The 27,116-nt window shown below is 37.9% G+C and overlaps 1 protein-coding gene across 2 annotated transcripts; it reads right to left on the bottom strand.

Annotated features, from left to right (window-relative positions):
• Window positions 1-174: 174 nt before the first annotated feature.
• On the bottom strand, window positions 175-7,724 carry glipr2l (GLI pathogenesis-related 2, like). 2 transcript variants are annotated; one of them, XM_028010950.1, is made up of 7 exons: window positions 7,490-7,724; window positions 6,404-6,474; window positions 4,605-4,752; window positions 3,962-4,070; window positions 1,886-1,989; window positions 1,415-1,492; window positions 175-833 (listed from the first exon to the last, which is right to left on the bottom strand). In XM_028010950.1, the coding sequence occupies exons 3-7, from the start codon at window positions 4,615-4,617 to the stop codon at window positions 667-669; spliced, it is 471 nt and encodes a 156-aa protein (XP_027866751.1). In that variant the 5' UTR covers window positions 4,618-4,752; window positions 6,404-6,474; window positions 7,490-7,724; the 3' UTR covers window positions 175-666. The 2 variants fall into 2 exon arrangements, with proteins under 2 accessions (XP_027866751.1, XP_027866743.1); XM_028010942.1 differs by having other exon boundaries at window positions 4,605-5,005.
• Between the last annotated feature and the right edge of the window lie 19,392 nt (window positions 7,725-27,116).

Consider the following 27,116-nt stretch of genomic DNA (forward strand, 5'->3'; position numbering starts at 1 on the left):
GCACTGCATCTATTCTTTTCTAATGCTATTTCAATGCAAGTTAAAGTCAATATGCTTGCTTTAAAGCATATATATATACACAACCAAAACAGACTCTGAAAATATTAATAGAACATTTGTGTAGTCAAAAGCAAACTGACTAGACATGTTGAGTTATCATAAAGTCACTATGCGTTTTGTTATGACAATCTTTCAGCTTTATTGTAAAAAACAAGTTAGAATATAAAAAACAACACAAGCCCTGTCTTCTTTAACAAGAAGGGGCAATAAAAAAAAGAACATTCCTAACATGTACAGTCATCAACTTCAAATCCAGGTAATATGTCAGCCTGTCGGTGACCATTTCTCTATATCAACTCATTTTTACAAAAAGGAGAAAAATACATGAAACGATACGTTAGTGTACAATTTAGAAGAAAATGGTGCTTAGACAGCAAAAATCTACAGTTACAAAATGTTAGGCAATTTGAACACTCTGCCCTGTAAAGGTCTTTAGAGTGTGTTTTATCTTTTAAAATTCTACAATATCGCAGTTTGGGTTTTTAGCCAGCACGTTGTATGTGCCGTTGTATTCTCCAGAGCTCTGCAAGGGAGACAGCTTTTCCCCTTTAAAGCTAAGCAAATGTTTTTGGGCCTCGAGTAAAGTCCAGGGAGATCAATATTTCTTCAGAAGCCAGTTTTAGATGGGAGGACATTATTCTCAAAGTGCCCTTGGTTTGTTACATTCCCAGCTGGGAAATATCTGGCCACGACAAAGGAAGAGCCATCTGACGCTGTGGCCTTTCCCACACCCAGCTTCTTGCTGCTCTTCCACACCATTGCAGTGAAATGACCTGAAGGTGACACAGAAAAACACATGAACATGCAGCAAGAGTGAAAAACATTCTGTTTGAGAATTGCTGCAGCTGTGCGCTAAGGCACTTAAGTTCCCCCAAACATTTATAAAAGGGGGAATTTTCTTTTCAGCCCTAAATCAGTCTCCTTTCCCTCTTCCAGTTCTTATCCAGTCTTTCTCTTACAGGAAATGTAACATGAATCTTTGTGAATCACTGCAGTGGCTAAGAGTGATCCACTTTGTGTTATTAAGTTACACTAACCCGCACACTGTTTGAAGATACAGGAGACCATGTGTCAGAATTAGTGCAGACTACATGAGTCATGTGCGTCTGTCATCCATAAATATGACAGTGACTTTCCCCTCAGTTTCCCATTGGAGGGACACGAAGTCACACACTGACATTAGCTCAAAAATAACAACCAGCCACCCAACGCCTGCACAAGTGTGACAGTGAGAGAAAGCGAAAGTGACAGCACGTAAACACAAAACGACATCGCAGGCGAAGAAGCTGTTGACAAACTGAGAGAGAAAAGAAAAGATGAGATGAGACAAAACATTAGACAGTGTGAATCTCACCAGTGCCAGAGGAGAATCCAGGGTGGCTGAAGTTGTACTGCTTGACTTCCTCATACCAGCGATCTGCCACATCCTTCCCTGCATCAGCAATTAATTTTTAAAAAAAGCATCATCACTCTAAAGGGCAACCAGATTAATAATGTGTCATTAAAATGCAATGGATGTCATTTGGAGCAAATTCCTCTTGGTCTCATGGGGTTTATATTGGTACTTTTTTGTCAGTAATTACTGGGCTGTTTTATCAATATTTGTCCTGTGCTGACATTTTTCTGCAGTGAGTCATAGTGTCTGAAGTGGAGGGAAAATACAGTCCAGCTACTCAGCTGCACCAACTGGCAGTCAGTACAGAGCATTTACTTTAGGTTCTACATACAGATCCTGCTGACATGTTTTTGTTTTTTAAACCAAGGGGAGAATAATCTAATGCATAGATTTAACTTCACCAGAAATGCTACAAAGCTTAAACTTTACCCGTTTGGTCATAAGAAGCCCAGGCCAGGTTTTCTCCACAGCTCCCCCTGCTGGACTCCACACTATGCTTCAGGATTCTTGTGCTAGCCAGACTTTCAGCGTACCTAAAAAATTAGAATTTAGTCTTTTTTTTTTTTTGCACTTTTCAAAAAAAGAAAAGGACTGAAGTTCATTAAGCTTAGTAACAGAAAACATCATTGCCACAAATGCTTTGTGACAAAACATTTTGTGCCACAAAATTTTTTTTTTGAGGCAAAAAACCCCCAAAACAAACACAAATGAGAGTCTTAAAGTAGCAAAAAATAAGGATGCATAGTTAATGGGTTATTGCTGCAATGTTTGGTAGTACATTTTGTTACAGTGGTACATGTGGTGTATAGACTTTTCGCAATTTTGATTCTCAGTCTGTGCAATTTTTTTTATATGTCCCAAAAAATGTGTACCTTTTGTTTTTATATATATATTTGTTTTATTAACAGATGTTTCTCATTGAGATCCAGGATCTCATTTACAAGAGAAACCTTTTTTATTCAAACAAAACAAACAAAAACCCCATCTTATAGATGTATACTATCAGCTATAGATGCATCACATAAATATGAAGATAATCCTGGATTGTTGCTTTACCATATTACAATATCTTCCTACCCCATTATGACATGGAGTTGTGCAATATTATTGGTTTTGGATTGAAAAAAGTCTCACAGCCTGATATCTAAAAAGCTATTGGGATGAGACTCCCAGGACAAACTTTGAGTTTGTCTCTCATACAGGAACACAGACTCCTCTGTGTATGAGAGAAAGGACAGGTGCAGTTCAGCTGTTATGCACACACAGTCTGTCTTTGCTATCATGGTGGGGACTTGATAATGATAATGAATGCCTCCTCTCACTTTAAACATCAGTATATTCCCTTTTGTCTTTGAATCTATACCAAACCTCTATGAATCAGCACTAACTTTATAAACCAAGTTTTTTTTTTGTTGCTATTTGTATGTTTGAGAGATGCAGAGAAGGTTGCAGGTTAATGGTTCTGTGACATTTAATTTTTCACGCCATCGTGAGACACAATTGAAGATTTTGTCTATTGAGCTGAAGCAGAATCAGGAATTTATTTAAGACAAAAAATATTTATAGCGCTTTAATAGCGGGCACATCTAAATGAACTAGTTGTCAGTTAACATTTTTAATCATGACATAGTTTAGAAAAGAGAATGAGAGCAGCCGCTTCAGGTATTAGTTATTATAAAAGACAGTTGAAGTAAGCAAAGACGAAAAGGGAACTAATGCAAATAAGGAGGAAAGTCCAATTTACAAATGCGAGTCATTATATGCTGGATTGGTGAATGAGTTCATGACCTACAGCTGAGAATAAAAAGCTGATCAACAATTATAATTAAAGTTTGATTGCTGTAATTTCAATAATTCCACAAATTAAATAAGATTTTAAAAAAAACATGTATATTTTTTTCCATATTGTTTGATTGTCTTTGGAGAGGTACCCGTCTCCTTCCCTATGAAACTGACTTATTGGTTCAATAAAAAAATATTCAAATTTGCCAGTGGCATGAATAATCTTGGGCTCATTAACAGTATCATATCTTGAACTTTTGAAAAAAACAAAAAACAAAAAAAAAAAACATGATGACTGAACAGGATCTAGCTCATTCTCAGGTTTTAAACTTAATTAAGAATATTTAAGTGGTGAATTGTGAACATTACTTTTTTTTTCCTTTTACATAAATGGTCGGTATTTGAACTAGTTCTTGTGAAAGAGGAACTTGCAAAACATTTCACTCAAAAGAATACATATTCCCTAAGTTTGCTTGGTAAAATTGACTGAAATGCAGTTTAATTCATTGTAATTTGAACATCTTAATACAGCTGCAGTTGAATTATTGATGTCACTTGTAATCGGAAACATATATTGAATACATTAAGTTTGTATCTAATATGTTTTTGTTCACCATAGAACTTTGGCGATGACTGATAAACATAAACCTTTTCTCTTTAGCTTTGTAATTTAATGTGTGTGTGTACGTGGGTGCGTGTGTGTGTGTGTGTACTGTATCTCACCGAGCAGCGTCTCTGCTCAGTTTGCTGCTCAGCTTCAGTGGAGGAGCCTGGTGCTTCTTCCTGTACTCGTTGTGGAATTTCAGCACCTCCTCAGCAAATTGTTTGGAGGCTGAGAGACGGAGTCAGATCGGAGGGGGGAAAAGTTAAACGTCTGATGACAGCAGGAACATAACGATACAACAAGGAGACTCATGCATGACCTCAGAGCTGTGATGGTGAGACTGAATGACCTCACATCGTGAGTAAGAAAACGTCTGCTAGATCATCCCCCTCAACCAGCTGTCACCCCCTTCTCAACGAGGCTATTCAGTGCCTATCACTCACTGGCCCAATCTCCAGTGCTTACACAATAGGTACATTCAAATATTTACACGAACTAAAACAGAAGGACAGATTCTGCTATTGTTTTCTAGGAACCTAACAAGAATTAAAGTAATCAAAGTATGCCAAATTAAGAGCAGAAAAACAGCTTTTAGTGCTTGTTTTATTTTTTTACAGTTCACTATATTTTTTGTACTACATTATGATGAAGCTTCAACACCAATAAACTGTCGAGACCACACAAGGGATTTTTCTGTCTTGTAAATCAGTGAAAAAGTTTTTTTATTTGTGTTACCACCATCAGACTGCAGTCTCCACTTACCAGATTTTCCCATGGTGCTGAATCACTCAGTCCTCAGTGAGATGAATAGTGCAGAGTGAAGTCAGCCTGTTTTGTGCCCGCTCTTCTATCCAATTTGCTTTCGCTCTCTTCCTGGTGCTGGACCTTTAAAGCCGACCCTCTGAAATAGCTAACCAATCCATTTGTTTCAAGCCTTTCTTGTCTCTCACACTTTCACAGTCTTCATGTTACAGAAAGTTTGTAGTTCCTGTTTAGATATTCCTCCTGTTGCAATGATCGTTGCACAACATTCGCTCTAAATCAGCATTTTACCTCACTCAGCATAACCTGGAACTCCTTCCTGCTAGTCAAGCAGTCCAGTATCTACATGCCATCAGCTGTCTTTACAGCCCAGAAGAGAACACACCCACCCCTTCTCATTTCTGCAAATGAAAAAGGAGGCCCTTCAGTCATTGATGACATCATCTTTACGAGACACGCTCTGTCTTTAAGCTTGTTTTTCCTACCTACGGGGGGGAGAAGTGCCCTACTCATGGCAGCTGTGGCCTGAACCACATGGCCATTCATTTAATTTTCACTGCAATGACGCAGCGTTGTGCTGGATAGTATACAGTGGAAACAAAGAATTAGTTTCCCTTTTGCTGCTCTGTTTTCAGGTTCTTTGCCATCTTTTTGCATTTCTAAGTAATCAACAATATTCTCAAATAAGAGTGACAACCTAATTTTGACTCTATATAAAAAAAGTCTGTGACTGAGCTACTTGCCAACTGGATCTGACATTCAAGAAGAAAATGAGTCACTATCAATCATACTGCAGAGCAGGATGAAACTATTCGTTTTGTCTGTATGAGGTATGCTACCTTTTGAGAATAAATGACATTCCCAAGATCTATATAAAAAATGACAGTGACAAATCAGAACTAAATGTCATTATTCACGTAACATCTTGTTACTCAGATCTGCTAAAACTGTCTTTATGCACTTTTTGTAAAAGTTGAGACTTATGTAAACAATCAACATTAAAATAATGCACAACCTCTTAAATTTCAAGATGACTAAACTCTTATGTGAACCAAACACAGATGAGCTGTAAACCCATGTCAGCAGTCAGTGGTTTTAACAACAAAAACAAAAACAGCTTGAAGCTTTTAACAGTCTGGGAAATTTTCCATCTAACAACAATATCAAAAACAAATTGGTGGTTCACCCCAAGGATGAAACACTCAAGAACAAATTGTGCTAAACAATTTGGAGCAAAGAATGCAGAGCACTAAAACGTAAATGAAACGACAGCTGCACAAATGGATGGAAAAAAAACAAACCAGTTCATCTAAACAAGAACAATTGGTTAATCAGCATCCCAAAGACAAGAGACACTCTTCTTCACTTTAAAGACAAGGAAAATAAACCTAGGTGGTGGGTGCAAGCCTGAATACTCTTCCACTAGTAGAATAAAGAAGTTATGTGATTACCATTCATATGACATAATGGAATAGGTTGAAAGATTCCCGAAAGCAACACTTCATGCCCAGATCTAAAAAGTTACACCTGGGAATGAAGGTTAAGCTGTTTATAAGCCTATATGCTTGGTTTTGCATTTAGTTTTAGGTTTTTTTGGCCTCTGTCAGGTCAGTAAATGCAACACAGCCCTGGAGACAACGGTAGTATCGTAAGATTTATAGGTCCTATGTTCGGTTGTTGTGGTTACGGCTCTTGCAGCTCACTGCATGTGCACTGCAAAACGCTGTTTTTGCGAGGGCCAGAGGCTGAAAAAGACACAGTTCTTCAGTTAGAACAACTCAGCTGGCATTGCAACTTACCCGTTACTGGAGGAAGTAAAATTCATGAAAGAGATTCTTTTCTTGTTGTATATCTTCACATACCCACACACCTGCATCACACCAGAAGGCAAAAGCACGTCAGAAACCAGTCTTCAAAGGGTTGCAAAGTCATTTCTAAGGTTTATGGTATCCAGTGATCCACAGTGACAGCCATTATTCACAAATAGAGAAAGAACGAAACAGGGATGGACCATCACAGGAGTGCTAGCCTGCCAACATTACCATGAGACCACATTGACAACCCATCCTGGAGGCCACTCAAGATCTCACTTGCCTGTACTAAGGTTATTATTCCAATACCAAGAAAGAGACTCGGCAAAATAGCATCTACAGGACGGAAAAACCAAAACTAATTTTTTAAAAAAGCTCAAGATTAAGGAGAAGAAAAATCTTGATGATCCTCAAGGATTATTATTAAGAGTTAAAAATAGATCTTTTGGGAAGTTCCCTGTTACATCTGATGGCAATATCATTTTAAAACAATAACATAATTCAACAGTCAAACATTGTAGTGGTATTGTGATGGTTTAGGGTTACCATGCTGCTTTACAGCCTGAAAACCTTGCAGTAATTTTTTAAGCAGAAAATTTGCTCAATAGGAGAAAGTCCTGGAAAAGAATGTTGAGCAATCAGTTTGGGACCCTAACACAAAGTGCTCTGAAAGACTGAAAGAATGTAAACTTTGGAGTGGTCCAATCAATGCCCGGACTTAAACGTAATTAGCATGTTAAACAGGCTGCTAATGCTTTAGCTGCTCATAACGTGGCTGTTGAAATGGAGGCTTCTATTTTCCTCTCTATAGATAAAATCACGGTTTTAAAACTGCTTTTGTATTGTGAGTAATATTTGTTTAATGATCTAAAACCATTAAGTGAGGGATATATGATTTTCGACATCACATATTAGTGCATTTCGGGCTCTTTGTCCAGGTTTCTTACTCTTCACCTCACATTTTGGCCTCATTCGGAATCGGAAGCATTTCACTAGCGAATTAAAAGTACCATCAAATATTAAATATGGATGTGTTCTAATGTATTTTTGTCATTTGAGTTTGACATATCTTACCTTCAGTTTCCGTGGCACTTCCTCACGACAATTTAAGATGAGTAAGATAGCAACTGAAATGCATTTAAAAATGCAGTATTGGGTGCGATGTCATATTTTGTTAGAAGATTCAAGGAGTAATGTACTTTGTAGTTTTCTCCTACTCCATTATTAATAAACACGTGTTGGATGAGATTAAAGCAGGTTCGTTGATGTTGTTCAGCGAGGCTCACTTATATAAAAAAGAAATCAGATATATCGCGGTTCTTCTTCTTCTTCTTCTTCTTCTTCTTCCTTTTTATTATTGCTAATTGCAAACAGCTTCAAGGTGCGTAGCGCCACCTACTGTACATGAGTGTGTCACACACTCTGCTTATAGACAGCTTTGCTTTATGATTTCCAGCTTTAGTTGTTCAGGACTGAAATCCTGTTGCTCAAGTGCAACATCCAGTGGTTTCAGAATGAACTGCAATACAATGTAGTATGAAGCCTGAGAGCAAACTAATGGCTTAACTAGTTTCACCTGTGCGTGAGTACAGAGACAGAGCAGCGAAGACGGGACAGGTGTGAAATGTATGTGGAGCAGGAGTTGGTGAAAGAGACAAGGCAGAAACCCAGCCGTCATTTCTGTAGTTTACACAGATCTATCCATCAACAGACAATAATTTTGATGTGGAAGCTATATGAAAACCTTATTTAAATATTGATCAATGGTATATTTATAGACTGATCTAAAAGTGTTCTAAGCTTAGACTTAAAATTTGTAAGGTTAAAAAAAAGCAACTGCAACAATGTTTTGTGTTGACACTGATGCTGAATTTGCAACTAAGTTCAGTGAAATAAAATGTTTTGTTTATGCACTTGTGTGATTGTTACGGTTTTTATGTTGCGTTTGAAGAACATTTTGGGTTGCTTGCCAACAATTGCAGTTACAGGTGCATTTATGTGCTCTGCTTGTACTCAGAGTTTGGATTTTCCTGAATTCTAGCTGAAAATGCAACAGAATTTTGTTTGATTTGCTTGTGCTGTTCTTTAGTCTTAACATAATGTAACCAGGAAGTCTGATTAGCCAGTGAACATTGGTATCTTTATACTACAATCACTAGAGACATAGTCACTGTGCTCAGGTGGTGTCCATTTAATTTATAAATACATTTGTAAATATTTATGCAATCACTTATTTTATGTTACATATGTTTTTTTAAAATTGTCATTATTTTTGAACAGCTGTGTTTTTGTCTGGTTAACTTTGTCAAAAATAAACAAATTTTGTTGATCATGATTGATTTCTAAAAACTAAAAGGAAAAAATATCCAAGGAGGTGAGTACATTTTATAGGCAGTGTTGTAAAAACAACACAGAACAAATGAACATGTATTTTTATTCTTCTGATTGGTAGCTGATATTTTCTACCAAGCTGTACTTTGTTTTTAATACATAATCACATCTCATAACATTGTTCTCAAGTGAAACATCAAACTTGTCTTGGTATTTTGATCATGTGGCTTCAATAATGTGAACCAGTACTGTGCAACATCAGAAAGCATGTGTAAGCTGCTGCTGTCTTTATTTCCTTTTGGCAGTTTTCTTGTCCTGGCAGCTGATGTAGGAGTTCACGCTGTGAATACAATAAGTCATAATCTCAGCGACAGCCTCAAAAATGAGTCATCCATTAAACTGCATGTAGATTTTCAGCGTAGGCATCAGGCTTAAAGTATTGTCCTCCTCCGATACAGTAAAACCAAATCATGGATAATTGGTGTGTCAATCATTGTGTTAATTCATGCAAGCACCAATCTGGGTGCAAACTAAGATATAATTGTGTTACCCATATACACGCAAAGGCTAATATGGCTATATTTTCTGCTCGGGATCGACAACTTTTGTTCTTTACTGTTTTATCAGTGGAGTATAAACCTGACAGGTGTAATTGTTCGCCTTACCACAAAGTGGAGCTGTTAGCAAAGACTCCACTTTTAGAACGCTGGTCTCTGTGTTAATGGCCTCTTGGTTTCATAGTGCGAGTGACACGATGGGATTCATGTCGAAAGTCAAGCCACTTGAATTCTCATTAGCCTGATATTGCTATCTTAACAAATTGATTTCGTCCTCGCCTCCCTCTACCATCTGCGTGGTGATGGGACCGGACAGCTGGAGGAAGACATTTACAGAGTGGTCTTCAGATACTCCAACTTCACAGCCATTCATCTTAATTCTTTCTAATTGTGGAAGGTGTGTATTTCAGTGTGAAAGTGTGTGTGTTTGCACGTGGAGTTGGAGCAACTCTTGTGAAATTTATAGAGAGAGCCCTTTTAGAGAGAAGGCACCGACATTGATCCATGCAGATATTACATCATTTATCTTTTCACATTGGCTATATCTGCTGTAGTTATTGCTTGGCTCTGCTCCCTGTCAGCTGTCACAGCATTCCTGCGCTTCTCGTCTCCTCCCAATCACTTTCCCCATGCCTCTCATCCCTCACTCCCTCCTCCCTCCAATCAGTAATTTTCTTCTTTTTTTTTTCCCTCTCACTTGAAGCTCTTCATAAAATTCTTCCTGAAGATGTCTTATGAAAAGCACTCAAAAATATTTCCTGGGCTAAAAATAATTTTCCATTCCTGCCACGACTGTAGTGGAAAGTGGATTTATTGCAACAGAAATGTGAAATAACTCTTACGCGTCCTGTAAGTGCACTTGGTTGCATATAATTCCTCTTTAACGGTCCCAGGGGGGGAGGTGAGGACCTTTTAATAACTCCTTCCATTCACCTCCATCCTCATAAGGAGGCCTCGTTGAGGGATTTAAAGTAAGAGAAAAAGAAAATGAGTGAGATGCACAATTTTTGGAGGGAGTTGTTGAAGCTCTTCCTCTCTCTCACTGGAGCTGCACTCAAGAATTTGACACATCAAGAAGCCTTTTATGGTGTCATTAGTGCAACTGTTCCACCGAGGACAAATGATTCTGTGGGTTAAGAGGAGTTAATCACCTGCCAGTCAAAGCTCAACGCGTGTTGCGGCGTCGCCTCTGCGGATGAGCCGCTATACAAATCTCATCATATTAACAGAGCCTCAATTAAGCAGACACAGGCTGGGAGGCGCACACAGAAACAAGAAATGTGACGGGGCGAGGAGAGCTGCGGCAGAAATAGGAGACAGAGACAGCGAGCGGAGCTGGGCGACTCCTATCTGACACTAAGAAGCAGAAATGTAATGTCTTAAAAGGCCATCGCAGTCAATAAACTTCCTAATGTGCTTAAAGCAATTACAGTGTCCGGAGAGGAGAAGAGTGCATGCAGGATATTAACCTCGGTAACCCGCTCTATCTGGTTCGTAATTAAATTATCCTCACATCCTCATTCTCCAACGGATACACATGCACATCCCCCAAACCCCTCACTTATGCAACTGGGCATTTCTGTGTGGTCACAGGATGTTCTGAACCGCAACTCTGCTGATGTCCTGCTTTAAAAATGGAGACAAAGACAAACAAGATTGTAGATAAGAAAAACCACAACTTAAAACAACGTGGATTTGAAACCTTGTGAAAGGCCATTCCTTGAACATCTATAATAGTACAAACACAAACTCCAATGCATTTTGTTGAGATTTCATGTAGTAGAGCAACACAAAGTAGCACACATACAGCACATTTGGTGGTGACGGCATCATCCTGAGGAAATTCTTTTCTTCAGGAAAATCTGTTCAAGGGTGTAAAATACTGGGAACTGGGATGGAGGGTTGCTCCACAGCAGGACAACCCGAGTAGATTTATTTATATACGTGTCAGAATGGTCCAGTCAAAGCCCAGGCATAATCCCATTAAGAAGCTTGAGAAACTTTACCAAAAACTGTGGGAATGGGAATAAATTTCTGTCTAGATGTTAAACTTACCCTAAAAGCTTTGATTCAGAGAGGCTGGATGCAAATGCATGTCACATATTCGTATTTTTATTTAGAACAGATTTCTTACACCTCATAATTATGTTGATCTATCACAGAGCTCTTTCAGGGGTGTCTTAACAAGAAACATCTCAGGCAGTATATGAATATTCCCAGCCAACATCCTTAAAATTAATTTTCAATTAACAATACACATGTATTAAAAACATCAAGGAACAGATTAGTCTCAATGGCTGCATGGCATTTTTACCAATCTCCCTTTGTAGAGGTTGCCAAATACAGCTTTTTTGGGGAGGATTTTTTGTTTTGTTTTGTGGGAATTCCTTAGCATATATAATAATATGTGTCCTTTAGGTTGGTTCCTTACAACACAGACCTCATGCTAAAAGTAGAAAGAAAAAACAGCTCTTCAGCATCATTGGAGAGAGGGCACATAGTAATCTACTATAACCAGGGTGGAGGGCAAGATGTTGAGAGTCAAAGAGCTTAAATTTCAGTAACATTTTCAGAGAGCTGTCGTTGATTTTCTTGAAATAACTGGATGTTTGTTTTAGATTTTTAATCTTGTGCTTTCATGCTAGACCCCTGACTGAAAGCAATAAACACTCTATGTGTAGCTATATGAATGATCTTGAAGTGACATAGAGCGTAATTAGAATATTTGGGAAATATTTTGTCTCTAGTAGCAGAAAAGCATACATGTTCATGTATGCCCTTTATTGACATTGACCATAAATACATATATAAAAGCCATTCTGCCTTTGCTCTTTTTCACCTGTGTATGCCATCTCCTTTCTCCTTTGCTGCTTCCTGCAGCCTTGGGGTCAGTAAATCTTTCTGACATTTGACTCTACATCTCTATTTTCTTCTTCCGTTTCTCCTTCTCCATAAGTTATGCATATTTCATTTTAAATGTGTCCGAGCAGTAAAATTAATAAGCTCTCCAAGCTGATTTAATGGCCTTTAATAGTTGTCAAGCTGAATGTTTTTTGAAGGGGCGAAGGGAAATCTTGACACTCAGACCCTAATTATTGCTTCTGAAAATAACTACCACCCTTAAGCAAAGTGCAGGGGCCTCCCGACGGGCGCTCCTTAGCATCTGGGGCAGCTTTTGTGGTGGGGATGGGCAGCATGCTAATTCTCAGCTCCTGGGTTTTGTCTCTTCTTCTGGTTGGGTCTGTGTCATCAAATAATGTTTTCTGACCTTGCCAATTTTAAAGTCACAGTCTTGGTTTAAAAGCTGTAACGTATAAGTTTGATTGTTTCTGTGTCTTTTCATTGTATGTGTCTGTTAGGCTGAGTGATGCGGGTATTATTTTTCCAGGTGCGGATTGCTTATTATGCTTAGGAGGTTTCAGCTGTTGTTGCGAGACAGTACAGAAACATAGGCTGTCTGGAAAGAAGATGTTTGATATTGACTGTCAATGACACTCACGCACCAAAACCGCCAACATCTGCAGATGGAAAGTAATATTTGCTCCCAGTCCATGTGAATCCCATATATCTGCATGCGTGCTTGTACAACAACACCCTCTGCATGTGGATATACTTGCAGGTATGATTTTACATATGAATTACAGTTTGTCACCCTGCTGTCTTTAGGTGTCATAAGGGGCAGGGTGTGAGTAAAACAAGCGGTTGGTGCATCGAATACAGTCAAATGAACTGTTGCAATCCTAGCAGGAATTACACCACTTTACAACCATTTCTCACAAATTCATTTTCACGCGCTTGAGGTGTTTGAACATCACGTGGTAGTGATTATTTAATAATTAATATTGAAGCCATTGAGCAGACTTAATTTTCAAGCATAGACTGTTGCAAATCTGAAGTGGTTTCTCAGTGTGTTAACCAGTAGAGAACGATGATATTAATCAGTACATCTCGAGCTCTATTCATGCTTCACTTTGCAGCGGCTGTGCGCTGTAAACTGATTACCTTCTCAAAGCATTGAGGTAAATTAGGAAGGCTTAGATTTAATGAAAAGTATAGTTGCGTTATCCTAATTTACACAAGAATTTTAATCATATTGAGGAAGATGTTATCTTTCTTCCAGCTTCCAGCAAGTGCAAACACGAACACCTTGTTGATCGTAGATGGCTCCGAGTGTGGACAGTAACGAAGTAGCTTCAGTATACATTTTTTTTCATTATTGAGCATGGATTTAATCTGTGTCGATGCATTGCATAGGTGACACCAATTAACCTCCCTGAGCCATAGGGCGTTATGAGGAAGTTAATTTAAGTTGAAAGGATGCTCATGGCAATGAGGTGTCAAAAAAGGCAAGGACAAAACTATAAAGTCATTGCAGAGACTTCATATTGCCTCATGTATTAAAAGGGTTTATGGTAACAATGATGTTCCTTAACAAAACACGTGTCAGTAAAAATTGCATAATTCATCCTTCTAAAATGCTGCTCCACAATTGTCTCCTGGAGATTTGCCTTGTCTTATTTTGAATAATTCTAGATGTTTAAACATGGTAAAGTTGAGGTTGACAGTATAATAACTTTGGGACAAAAGTAATTGTGTTGAAAATTGCTGCAAAAATAATCTACTTCTGTTTTTATTTAACATAAAATAACCTATAGTATTATTTCAGTTGTAAAACAATGTCACATCTTGATTGTTGATTATTCACCTCTGATAATATTTTCAGTTATTTTATGCCAATATCAAATTTATCTATAAGTTATTTAAACAGCACATTCAAAAAACAGCCCACCAAAGTCCTTCACAAATTCTTCCTGACATGGGAGTGCAAAAAATAAAATAAAAAAATGCGTGAAAGAATAAAAGCAACACTCTACTGTATGTTTTTGATGAGGAATAACTTTATAACATGGATTAAAGCTAAAAAAAAAAAAGCTTTCTCTTTTCTCCTATTGGAAAAGTGTTACATTTATTTGTTCTTAACAAAGGGGAACATTTTTGTGAAATTTAGTTTTTCTTCTGCAATCACACACAGCTCCTAGGAATAGGAGAGCAGGAGACCTACTTTACTTTACGCTAAATATTATAAACCCAGTAAGTTTTATGCTAGGACTCAATAGTCGATAGAAATTAAAACCACAGCAACTTGTACAACTTTAGATTCTACATTGCTTTATAAAACAATGGTACACCTTGTGTCCAAGATTTCTTTTCCTGTCCGACTGTTTTCAACTTTGTGTTACTTGGATTTGTATGGAAAGCTCTCTGTAAATAAAGTTTAATTGATTGACGTCGAGCGACGGCTTTTACATATGCAGCACAATAAAGGGGCTGACATAGAAAAACTTCTCAAATTAAATGTCCAAATGTTTCTCCTGACAAACACACAAATTTTCAGAATTTGGTGGAAGCTTACATGCCCCTACAAAAAGGAAGTGCTGAAAGGTTGTGTAAGAGGAAGGAGGGTCACAAAGTTTAAAGATGAATCATTGAACTGATTATTCTATTGTGTAGACATATTATTTAATACACTGGGGATGTAGTTTTAGTTCCTGTTTGCTAAGGTTCAACAAGGATATGTTATGGTTTTAACGTAAGAATAAAACAGTCTGCAGTAAATTGGCAGACAACAGAGCTTGATTTTTCTGCTCCTCTAAATGATTGACCATTACCCAGTGGTGATAGTGCAATCTGGTCAGGCCAGAAAAGGTGAAACTGTATTTACTTTCTGAAGTGTTGGCTCATAACTTTAACACATTACTTATCTCAACAGAATAAAGTTCAGCTTAAAATACATCTGTAGACCTTTGTAGACAGAGCTAACATTGTTATTCTACAAGACATTGGTGTTTTATTGGTGGTGGAGAGCTTTTTAAGGGGTTGGTTTTAAAACTGCAACATGATAGTATGATTCATATCTCTATTCAGCTCATCATTAAGTGACCCCTCATGTCAGGCCATAAATCTATTTATGCCGTACATGCACTTTTATTTTCATTGATATTGCAATAAATGATGACTTGTATGACTAAATGCACATTTATCTGTGTATAAACAGGTTTGTGAGCTGAAACCCCATTATAATATCTATCTTCTTGCAACCGGTCTTGCTGACATAGAGAGACCACATCCTGCATACGCAGTCATCTGACAGAAACAGAGAAATTAGTTTACTTTCTGTCTGGCTTAAAGATTACATAAAATGCTGGAGAAATATGATCAAATATTCAGTGTCAACCTAAATTTCTGTGCTAACTTTTGTCTCTCCTTTTGTTAACGTGAGAAGTCGCTTAACTACAGTTACCATCTGGCTTGGCAATCTATGAGAACAAATCCCATGACTCCGCAAAGAAAAATCATTTGAGAAATTAGTCATGGCTTTTACTCTTGATAATTTGTATCAAAAATAATAATCAATTGTCCTTTTTAGTTTGTTAGAAAGTATGGCAAGCAAATCTTGGTCTTCGCCCTTTTTCTTTCCTCTCTCAATCTCACAGAAGTAGAGATTAGAATTTGAATCACCCATTCAAAACCCTTTTTTGAACCCTGACAGACAAATTCTTGATGAGTGCTACCCTTTATTCTGTTTTAAAAATACTAGTTTGAATGTTCATTCCTCACCTTGAGATTTTTCCTTCACTTTTCATCGTTAAAGTAGAATCAGTCATGTATGCTCTGTTTATTTCTTTTATTTAATCACTGCAGAGTAGATAGTAATTGAATACTAGAAAATTCCTGAAGAAATTTAACCGGGGCCTGCCAAAGTGTGCCCGTCGGTTTGGACCCAGCGTTATGATGTTAGAAATTAGCATCAATGCTAAAGAAAGCTGCAATCATATGAGGACAATGACAAGAATGTTGACTAACATGTACTTGCACCGTTCAGTATGATAAAGTAACTGTATCAGCTAAAATTAGCAAAAATGCTAATGTTAGCATCATTGCTGTCACTAGCATGTGGGACATCACTAGGATGTTCCCTATAATGGACTTACTCCATTCAGTATACTAAACATGGCTAATAAGTCAAATAAATAGCTAATAGCTTATTTAAGCTAAAATGCTAATGCTAATGAACTGCCTTGCAGTGCAAGGCAGTTCCCTAACCTGGGAGAAAAAGATAATGCAGAATAATATTATTGCACCGCCTGCGGCGGTGCACTAACCTCAAGGGCATGTTGAGGCTTTTATTTTGAAATTTTTGTTAAGCTTAATTTCAAAGGTCCACACTAATCCCATGTGTAATAGTCATTGGGTTAAATCAGTTATATAATGCTCAAAACACAAGTAGTTGATGTAAAAATATTCAAGGCTTTTATTTTGAAATTTTCTTTATGCTTCATTTCAAAAGGCCAAACTAATCCCATGTGTATCAGTGCTTTGGATAAAAAAGTCACATAAAGCCAAAAAGAGCAATAACATGATGTAAAAATATTCAAGGCATTTATTTTGAAATTTTCAGTATGCTTCATTTTAATGTTCCAAACTAATCCCATGTGTAACGGTGACTGAGTTAAATCAGTTAAATACAGCCCATAGCAGCAAGTAGTTGTAAAGGCCAGTTCAGTCCTCCTAGTCTTCCACTATAGTTAGAACTACAGTGATGCGTATTTGTAGTCCTAACCAGCAGCCAATAGCCTCCTGAGTTCCGTTGCTATGGTAAATAATTCTCTCTGCCAACTGTCAGCTGTGAGTGAGACATGCAGGGGGAGACAATTCTCTGTTTGAGCCAGCCAGTTTGAACTAAAAAAAGAATTGGAAACAACTCCTTCCCGTTCGGGAACCGTAATACATATTCGAAAAGCGTTTGAAGCGTATGAGAGGGCTATTTGTCGTCTCCGATAGTCCCGCAATTCATATCGCTACGTCACTCACAGTATTAACAGTGATAAGAGAAAGAAATGGTGTGCCCAGATCTGAAATTTTTGAGAAATGAATGAAAATACATGGGAGAGAGCCTGAGAGAGCGACAGAAAATCCTGCGCATGACTTTGCTCTGAAGCACCGTGACAGAAAACCGTAAGCCCTAGAGAAATTTCGAAAACATTTTACCGGAGCAGGCATGCGTATCAATGTCAGGACCGAGTTTGATACCAATCGTGCGATATTTGTGGGCGTGACGGCGATTTCAAAATTATTTTGGGCTCAAAAATTCTCTTCATTTCTCACTCTAAAAAAGCGGCAGTTGGTGTCAGTTATGCTCTGCGTTTTGGCAGTTGGAAATTTGGCTCGTTTTTCGCTTTTTACGTCGCCATCGTAAGTCCAATTCCTTATAAAAATAATAGCTCCAATGCCGGGAATAAGCCGCACGTTTTGATACCACTTTTGTGGGTGGGCACGCAGCGGTACGAGCCGCATTAACGGTAACGGAAGAATAATATATAATATATATATAAAGAGACGTTCTATTGGGTGTAGAATAATAGGTGCCTGCCATGCAATGCATGGAGGCAGTACTGACTTGCATTGCAAGTCTGTCCCTTTGCAGAAGTGACTTTCAGAAAACATAAGCTTGCTGCATTTAAGTTTTTAGATCTTACATCTTCCTTCGTGTCACCCACTTTTGCGCTTTCTTCATCTGTCAAGAAACTTAGCAAAATGTCATGATCAGGTTAGAAGCACCAGATAAAAGGTGAGTAAAAATGCTGCCAGAGGCTAAAGAAAATGTTTGAAAGGCTTTGAGAAAGCCTGGAAATCTACTGATGGAGACCAATTTAAAAGATTACAAGAAAGCACGTCCTTGAAATCAGTACAATTAAATTTTGAGTTGGTTAAAAGTTGATCATGTGTAACAAAAATGAAGAATAGGCTTAAAGCCTTTTTTGCTTTGAGAACTAAACTAGTACTTTAGTGCTATGCCAGACTGTTTGCTACATGTTTAACTGATTAATTTAATTATCCTTCAATGTTTATCTATTTGCAATGATGGATCATACAGAATCAAACGGTGGAAAAACAAAAATCAAAATCTATGACTGTATCCTTTACCTCAATAAATCACAGTAGTATTTCTAAGTTTTTCAGGACATACGTAGTACGATGGAAAAATCGTCATGGAAAGTTATCAAGCAACAAGCTCATCAAAAAGCTGACAAGGAAACCCTTCAACTCACTAAAATGCTCATCGATAGGGGAGAATGTTTGTGAAACCTCTGCACTTCTATCACTCTAACCCAGGACACAAAACTCTCCGTCTCATGTGGAAATGAGTGCAGCCATCTAAACCGAAACCCTGAGCACTGTCAAACACTGATGGGGTACACAGCGTGCTCTCACACCACAGTGCACACTATCCAGTGTCCACCTCACTCCATCACTGTGACTGTGCCGACACACACACACATCATACACACATACATGCACAGAGACAGCCGTGCCAAGGTGGTAGACAGTCAGCAGGGAGATGGATGGAGGAGGTAAATAGGGGTGTCATGACAGTGTGATGGAATGAGGCAAAGGAGAATCCATCCTGTGTTTCCTGTAGCCTCTGTCCTGCTGCTGACAGCATCCTGAAATAGGGCCCTCTGTGTCTGTATATACCTTTGTGTGTGTGCATGTGTGTGTGAATGAGTGCATCTGTTTTTTTTTGGTATGTTTTCTTTTTCTTTTCTTGTGTGTGTTTTGACTCCTCTGTGAGTGTCTGTGTGTTGTGGGTATCCACAGCAATGGAAGCAGGATGAAAGCAGCCAATGTGGGAAGAGATAACAAAAAGAAGAAAGAAAAAGAAGGAGCTCCCTCGGGAAAATGAGACATCATTTCTGTTTCGTTTTCATGTTCAGATCTGACTTGAACTAAAACCCCAGTGGGGTCAGTAAAGTGGTATTAGAATCCATGGGGTATTTTTCTGTTTTCTGAGTTGGGAGTACTTGGAGGTAATCATGTTAAGGATCTGGCTGCCAAACCCAAAAGGGACGCAGCTGTAAATGTGTCGGAGATTTAGTGGACATTTATCCTTTATTTGCCGCCACTGAGATATGCTTGGAATAATGTGTTAAGAATGCATAGAAATCTAAAACATTATTTGAGTAAGAAAGCTTCAGCCGTAGCGTTGCCATCATTTTTGTGCCTGTCCACCTTCTTCCGCTGTCTGAACAATATCTGTGGAGAACAGATTCATTTCTGCTGTGTGTTATTCTTTCCCTGACATCCTTTCCACTTTTATGACCAAGAATGACTGTGATGTTAATAAATTATTTGTATTTGGCAGACATGCCTATGCCCTCTTGAAGTGTGCAAGCCAAAAGCAGCATCAGTGAAGCAGAAAAAAGGATTTAATGAAGCAGCTAAAAAGTGCAGATGAGTGAGACACCCTGCAGAGGCAGAAGCAAAATTTGGCTTCGGGCAGTACTGTAGGAATCAATAAGAGATTACTTTGTTGTGCAGTGCTCTAAGCAAATGGGAAAAAATGCCTTAGAGGCACCGATGTGTAGGAGGTTTTGATCGTTAACAATGGGCACATTTAAAATTAACAATAGAAATAATAGGGCTTTTGGTTATTATATTTTGGAGGAAAATATGTAATAATATGACCCAAAAGAATATATTTTTAGTGAGACTGTTACAATTAGGCCTTTACACAAAATGGTTCAGTTATATGGCTGCAGAGACAAGCTCCCTTTCAGTCCACTTTTGTTCTTTGACTATCAGTCATTCAAGCTATCCATGTTTCATAACACTGTGTGTGGGGGAAAAAAAAATCACGGAACCAGTGACTGACAGCAATGCCATTACCTGGTGTTGCAGGCACTTTACCCCACTTTACACTTAGACCTCTTCATCAACTCCTTTATGTGGTTCCCAGTTTCTGTTTGGCGTCGACCTTGTGGCATGAGATTTTGAGATGTGAATGTGCCGTTGAGAGACTTTATCAGAATGAAAAATCAAAGTGAACATTTTGTGGTGAAAATACTTCTGAACCATGTCTGAATGGTCCATTTGTGGTTTAAAAGTGAAGCTTTTTTCAACATCTGCATTCGGTTTTAGATGTCTGACAGATCCCATTACAGCCCTGTTTAAGATGAAAATGAAGCATTTAAAAGAAAACAATGAATATGCCAGGACTCTGTGGCTCATACCTAAATACATTTATCAGGTAAACCACAAGACTTTTTCAAATAATATCTACATTTAATATATCAGATTTTAAGACTTTTGGTGTAGCAGTTATAGTTTTATTGTTGTTATGACTGACTTGAAGGCTAACTTTTACAATTAAACATAATCTTTTTCTCAAATTGTTTGGAGATGTATCAGTGCTACATAATTTCTAATTTACTGAGAAACTTAGTCACAGAATAGCTGGTGTTGTATGAGGAAATCACAGTTCATACAGATCAGCTGAAAATGTTATTCGTATGAAAACAAACTGACCTTCATCTATGGTGGCATAAAAAAATAAGTATTTTCCTACACTTTAGGTTAATAATAAGACCTGGTCATATTTACTGCTATTCTCTCAGTTTTGTAGAGGGTTGGCTTTGTCTTTATTTAGCTCAGCCAAAAATGAACGGGGAACTTTTTAGCCCAGCTGATTAACAGCTGCCAGCTCGCAACCATATTTACAGCTCAATGGACATCCATCTATAAGCATATTTAACCTTTCACTTTCAACCACATTTTCATAGCTGTGAAAATAGATGGTACTATCTTAACAACTATTGCAATTCAGTTCAATTTTGTGTGGGGTTACATATCAAAATGCAAAACGCAAAAAGGCTTTTAAGCCTGGCAGTAAAGGGTCTTGTGAAAGCAGATTTTGTGGAACATGTCTGTCCTTTCTCTGTACCTGGCAAAACTCAACAAACAAAAGGAGGAGAATACCCTGGAGAGATCAACGGAACCAACACAGGGACAGAAGACAAAAACACACAGTCCTGAACATCACTCTACCAAATGACAGTTTAGAGTATCCAATTAATCTAAACTGCAGTTTTTGGACAGAAACCAGATCAAACAGTAATTTACATTTTGTCGTATTATAATTAGAAAAAAAAAAACCCATTAGAGTTATTTTTTTCCATCTCAGTTTACTTATAACCTTGTGTCATTTATATTTTTGCTTGATGTACTTTGCTGCCTTGTCTTGCCAAATGAAATAGGCTTCACAACTTTTAAATAGCACTTTGTGTTTGTCTGCTACGGTCATTTATAAATCCAAGCATGCAAACTTCTAACAGAAAAGTGCTGAAAGAGGAAGTGCACTTAACCCTCCTTTCACTCTTAACTTTTCTGCTCCTGCCTGCCTTTGTGTTCTACGCTCTGAGCTTTTCCCACCCAGGGGATAAAGGCCCGCTCACTGAAGCTTGTCTGGAGTAATTAGAATTAAAGTATTAGAGTTTAAAGGGAGGATTTGGGTGTGATTTTTATGCAGGAAAACTATATTCCAACAATGTCATGAGTTTTTATAGTTTTCAAAGTGATTCTCCATCTCAGCCATTTGAATTACATTCTGTTTACTTATACAGGAAACAGGAAATATCAGGAAACTTAAGAAAAAGTAAACAAATTAAATGTTAATTAAAACCTTACAAATCAGTCAATATGTATCCTAATTTCAAAGACATGCATTATTGTATTTTAGAGCCAGAAACCCTCAAACTATTAAAGGGATGAGACATAAATGTTTTGCAAAAAAAAAAAATATTTCTCTGGTTTTTCAAGCCTAATAAATTATTTTAAAATGCACTTTGCTGACACAGAAATGACTTTTTTAGTCACTCCCTTAAAACCATAAGTGCACTTATATATATGGCTGTCACATTTTATAGCTGTGGACAAAAAAAAACTATTTTTCTTTGTTAAGAATACATTTCTAAACTGAAAATATTGAACTGGATGTGTGACCATTTATTGACAACACACAAAAAAATGCACAGACAGAGCACTTTTGTTATAAAGCTGCCTATTCAATAAATGGGGATGAGTTCTGTAGAAACAAAAAGGTGAAGTAAAAACATTTCTCCTGATGTTCCAAATAGGATACTGCCTGTGTTGGAAACGCTTTTGGCCTCACCATTATGAACCAAAATCCTGGATTTAAAATCTTTTGGGCCAGAGACGTCGTTATCACTGATTGTTTCTTATGTGGACATAGTTTTATGCACGATGACTGAGTTCTGTGGTCAAATGTAATGTCATCTCTTTGTGTGTTCTTTGCTATATTCATTTTCTAAAATGAAAATGAATATAACTGTGAAATACAAGTCTAAATGAAAAAGAAAACAAAAAGTTGCAAAAATTGAAATATACATTTTTAAATACAATTAAATCATTTAGATAATTTAGAAATGTTAAATGCCTTTAATAGGAACAGTTAAAGTATGAGTTAATTTTAATAGGATGTGAAAATGTGTTTGGTTTTCTGAAAAATAAAGCTAATGTTCGCAGGTTTGTACGGGAAGTGTTTCTGTGTGTAAGTGAAAAGACGTCATCTTGCCTCTCTCTTGTCAGTAACCCTGACTTCTCCTCTCGATTAAAAATTAATTCACCCTTGTCTGCTGTCTGTCACTTTTCCATAACTCTTCTCTGGCTTCCTCCATTTTTTGTCGTTATCGCTCTTATATCCCTCTTATTTTCTTCAAGGTAGCTATATATATATATCACACACTTTTTACACATCAGCCCTTTCGGACCCCTCTCCTCCCATCTCATTCTCAGTGACCCCTCCCCTCCTTTTGAACATCTTTCCTCAGACAATTTCCCCACAGGTAACACTCACCAAGAACTAATTAACTGTTGCTAAGTGAAGAAGGCATGAAAGACCACACATCTTCAAACACACGCCACGTGACACTGAGCGTGTGCAACCCCAGCAGTTGAGAATCAAAGACAGGGGACCTTCCACATGGCTTATGCATTAATCTTAAATTGAGAAGAGTTGTAGCGATCTAATGATATCAGATTACAAGAGCTGACATAGGCCATTAAGCTGCCAATGTGTGCTTGTGTGAGTGTATTCTGAGTGTGTGCTCCTCCTCCTAAGTCTTTATCCTGTCTAGTAGCCGTTTTAACCTAGGGTCTCTCTGCTCCCCTGATCAGATTAACCACATTAGCTCCCATTAAGCTTTATTGCCCTCCTCATTACAAACATTGCAATTTGCGTTTTCTTATATTCCAAATGGCAGGATGGGCATTAGGTCAAAGTCTGCTCTGTCCTACCTAATCTGTTACCAGTAACAATGAGCTTTTGTATATTTTATTGAAAAAAGGATGAGATGTGAAAGCTGAGTTGCCACCTGAAAGCAACTGAGCCACCTGACAGCTCCTGCAAGACGAAAAGATAGCCTGTAATTCCAAAGAAAGCATTTTTCGAGGGCTGAAGGTCTGTATTGAAAAAAAAAAAAAAAAAAACTACCAGAGAGGGAGGCCCTGGAGTGACAGCATGACACAAAGTCAACTATAATTATACACGACTTTCAGAGTGAAATATTCAGCAGTGTGTGGTCATGGACTGATAAATTATAGATTCTCTACCACCAGGACTTCTGTTCAAGAGCGGGATTTGATGTTTCAAGGGCCAAGACTGGATGAGATCTGGAACAATACAGTGAGAGAGAAGCAGAAGAAGCACTGAATGGTGTTATTAAAGACAACAGGAGGGGGGCAGCAGATTGGTTTCGAACAGCAGGAAGTGAAGTTTATTCTGAAACTCACTGAAGTCCAAGGTACATGAAAGATGGATGCTGCATACTCCTGGCATACAACCATTTTTTTTCTCTCTAATAAATGTTTTATTCTATAATTCAAAATGTAAATATTTTGGCCCAAATACAATTGAAGTCAGTCAGATTTAAGTGAAAAACTGTTGTTGACAAACTGTTTAAAAAATGTATTTAAGGTTCTATCTTCATGTTTTTGTGCACATTTAGACATTTATTGTGCAACTCTTTTAGTTTGGCATTATTTTTGTCTTAAACCGTCTCACCACTGACCTCGTCGGTCAAACGGTTCTGAGGCGGTTGAATTTTCCTATCGGTTGCAGTAGTATGGCTTGGAACAACTTTATCACTTCAGGCATAAAAGCACTGCTGTTCCTCCCCAGGCCGGTGGTGAGTCAGGAGTTGGCGTAGCGAGCATTGGTGATAGTGTTAGCTTCACAAATGTGTGATTTATTTGCAATGTGAACACGGAGTGAAATATGTCTCCTCTGCTCTGACTATTAGTGAAGGTATGGTGCTGTGTCAGACTGACTGCAGTGGTGAGGAAGCTGGAGAAGCTAATAGACCCTCTCGCTGCTCGCTCAGGACAGGCAGGCTGTCTGCAGACAAGCTGCAGAGCGCTGTCACCAGAAAAGTCTCCAACAACACAGAAGAGTTGCTAGATTTATCACTAGTTGAGTCGGAAAATATTGATACAAAATAAATACAAAATGGATAAGTTCACATTTATTCTAACAAGTAACAACTAATAGCAAGCAGTAGGGGGTCCTGTAGACAACTATTCAGTTGAAATTTGGAAAATTTAGGTCCTTTCCTTTTAGGTCAGTTAAATTAAATTAGTTGTCCATTTATTTAATCTGAAATTAAATTTATTGAGTTGAAGTGAATAAAACCTGAATAAATTTGAATTTAATAAAGTGTATTTAATTTTCTCTGGTTAAAATTTGAACTAAGTGACTGCATTTCAAATCAGTTCACTTTGATTTCGTACCACTGAACTTTATTGAATATCAGTTAATTGTGTTCAGTGTTCTGAATTCAACTTATTTGAGTTTTTGTGCCATTTTTGCACATTTTCCGTGCAAAATATCTATTTAAAACTTTACATATTAACATTTTTTAAACTGATTTCTTTCTGCACTAAAAGTTATGCTCAGAGCCTCCAAGTAAAGATGAGGTAAGGATAAGAACTTGCAGTCAGTGCTTGCCTAATATTACATATTTACAGTAAGTGTTATGAGGACTATAGCACAATCTTACATTCTAGTTTTATTGTAGTTGTGATTAGGACTCATATGAAGCTGAGACCATATCCTGATGATGCTCTGCATTGGAAACACAAGAGCCAGGATGAGTGGGATTGGGAGGATTCACATATATGTCTTAGAGAGAGAAAGGTGATGTGTGCTACATGGAAAGATTGGATGTGATTCATTAACTTTACAGTCCATTCATTGAGCGCCAGAGCAGCATGGGTCAGCAGGGAGGATTCACTGTAAATCTCTTCAACATCACGGTGATGGGCCAGAGTGGTGGGACAGAGAGTGTTTGCAGTGAGGAAAAGCACAGCTTGCCGTTTCATTCCCAAGTCCTTCCAAAGCCATTTTAAGTTTCACTACTGATATCATCTGCTGCAAACTAGACAGCTGGACTTTAATGCCTTCTGTTATTAATGTTTACAAAAAGGGGCTTTGACAGCCTAATTATATCCTGGCAACATTATGAATGTGTTACTTGTTTGATCTTGTGCTCCTGAAAAAGAGATGATTTTAGACGTGGCCTTTCTGGCTGTGCTGGCTTATGGCCCAGGAAGCAAAACATGACCTAACATGAGCATTGAGGAGGTTCGTACGAGGACATTCAGCATCTTAAGGGGAAAAGAATCCAAAAACAGCAGGCATGTTATGCTTTCAGAGAGAAAGAGGGAGAGAGAACAAGAATACAACACATAGGATCTTAACAAACTGAAAAAATGGTTATTAGGATAAGAATTATATTTTAATGAGGAAATAAAACACAATCTATGCATTCATATGTTTGCAAAGGTCAATTGAATTGCAGTAATTGTTTTGTGGCATAGAAATTTTCTCTTAAAAATCTTGCTTGACGTATATTCATGAACCGCCTATTTACTCAAAGCTCCACCTTGGAGCTTCAGTCTCCAAGCCAAGTTCCCGCCCCGCTTCCTCTTCCCACCAGATTAGCAACAACCGCAATTAGCAAACATCTGGTAGAAATGCACGTCCGCTGAGCTTATCATACAAACAAGAAAATTCCAGTGAAGATTGTAAACAGCATCACAAGACAGGCTGGAAAAACATTGTTGTGATGATGTCTGAGGAAAGAGTGTTGGAAACGGTAGGAGGCTCTTAAAGAGACACAGGACAATTTCTTGGTGTCAGATATGGTTATGATGTGAAGTCAAATTTCTTTTAAGTTGTTTTTACGTATACAGCATTTTCACAACAACTAAGAGCAACATGGTTACTTTATTGTGCTATAAAATGTCACCAAATGACAGGGAACTACATATTACCCTCCCTTTGAGGCTGGTCCTGCAGCACTTGCCAGAAATCCCTTGTGTAAAAGCAGAGTGAGCCGGAAGCAAGCCTGCAATGAGCCCACATGTGTTTTTTTGCTGCCTGCCATTTGTGATTTGTGGTGGACGAGAACAGTGTGCCCTGAGTACCAGGGTTGGCGACCTCTGATGGCAGGCGCACAGCAATACATATCATAAGGGAGATTTCAAAGAAGACTTCTTATGGCATTTAGTCAATGACAGCCCTCTTCTTGACACTTCTCAATAAAGACAAGATTTGGGAAGTACATTACTAACAGTTGTCCTATCAAGCAATTTTCCCACCAGAGCTGTGGATCTCCATTGCTTGATTTTGTTGAGGGGTATTCAAGTATAGAGAACAAGTGCAAAGAGATCTCTTTATCATAACATTTTCAAGAAGTATTTGTCACTTTTGTTTTACTCCACAAATAAGCTCTTCTTCCTGCTAGGTTTTCAAATAAAATTTCCAAAACCAGATTTAAGTTTATTTTTGTAAATATGACAAAATGTGAATGGAGGATTAATACTTTTGGAAGACAAGAGCTATGTCCTTTTGCCCTCCCATGGAACCATGGAAAAATTGATAGACCATATATCCA

This window comes from Xiphophorus couchianus, chromosome 3, assembly GCF_001444195.1.
Source record: "Xiphophorus couchianus chromosome 3, X_couchianus-1.0, whole genome shotgun sequence".
NCBI classification, from domain to species: domain Eukaryota; kingdom Metazoa; phylum Chordata; class Actinopteri; order Cyprinodontiformes; family Poeciliidae; genus Xiphophorus; species Xiphophorus couchianus.

Excerpts from the sequence above, each read along its gene's own strand:
- glipr2l (XM_028010950.1), bottom strand. Across the intron at positions 1,493-1,885 it reads GGCTTCTTATGACCAAACGG|GGAAGGATGTGGCAGATCGC; the intron begins GTAAAGTTTAAG and ends TTGCTGATGCAG. Across the intron at positions 834-1,414 it reads TGGATTCTCCTCTGGCACTG|GTCATTTCACTGCAATGGTG; the intron begins GTGAGATTCACA and ends TGTCACCTTCAG.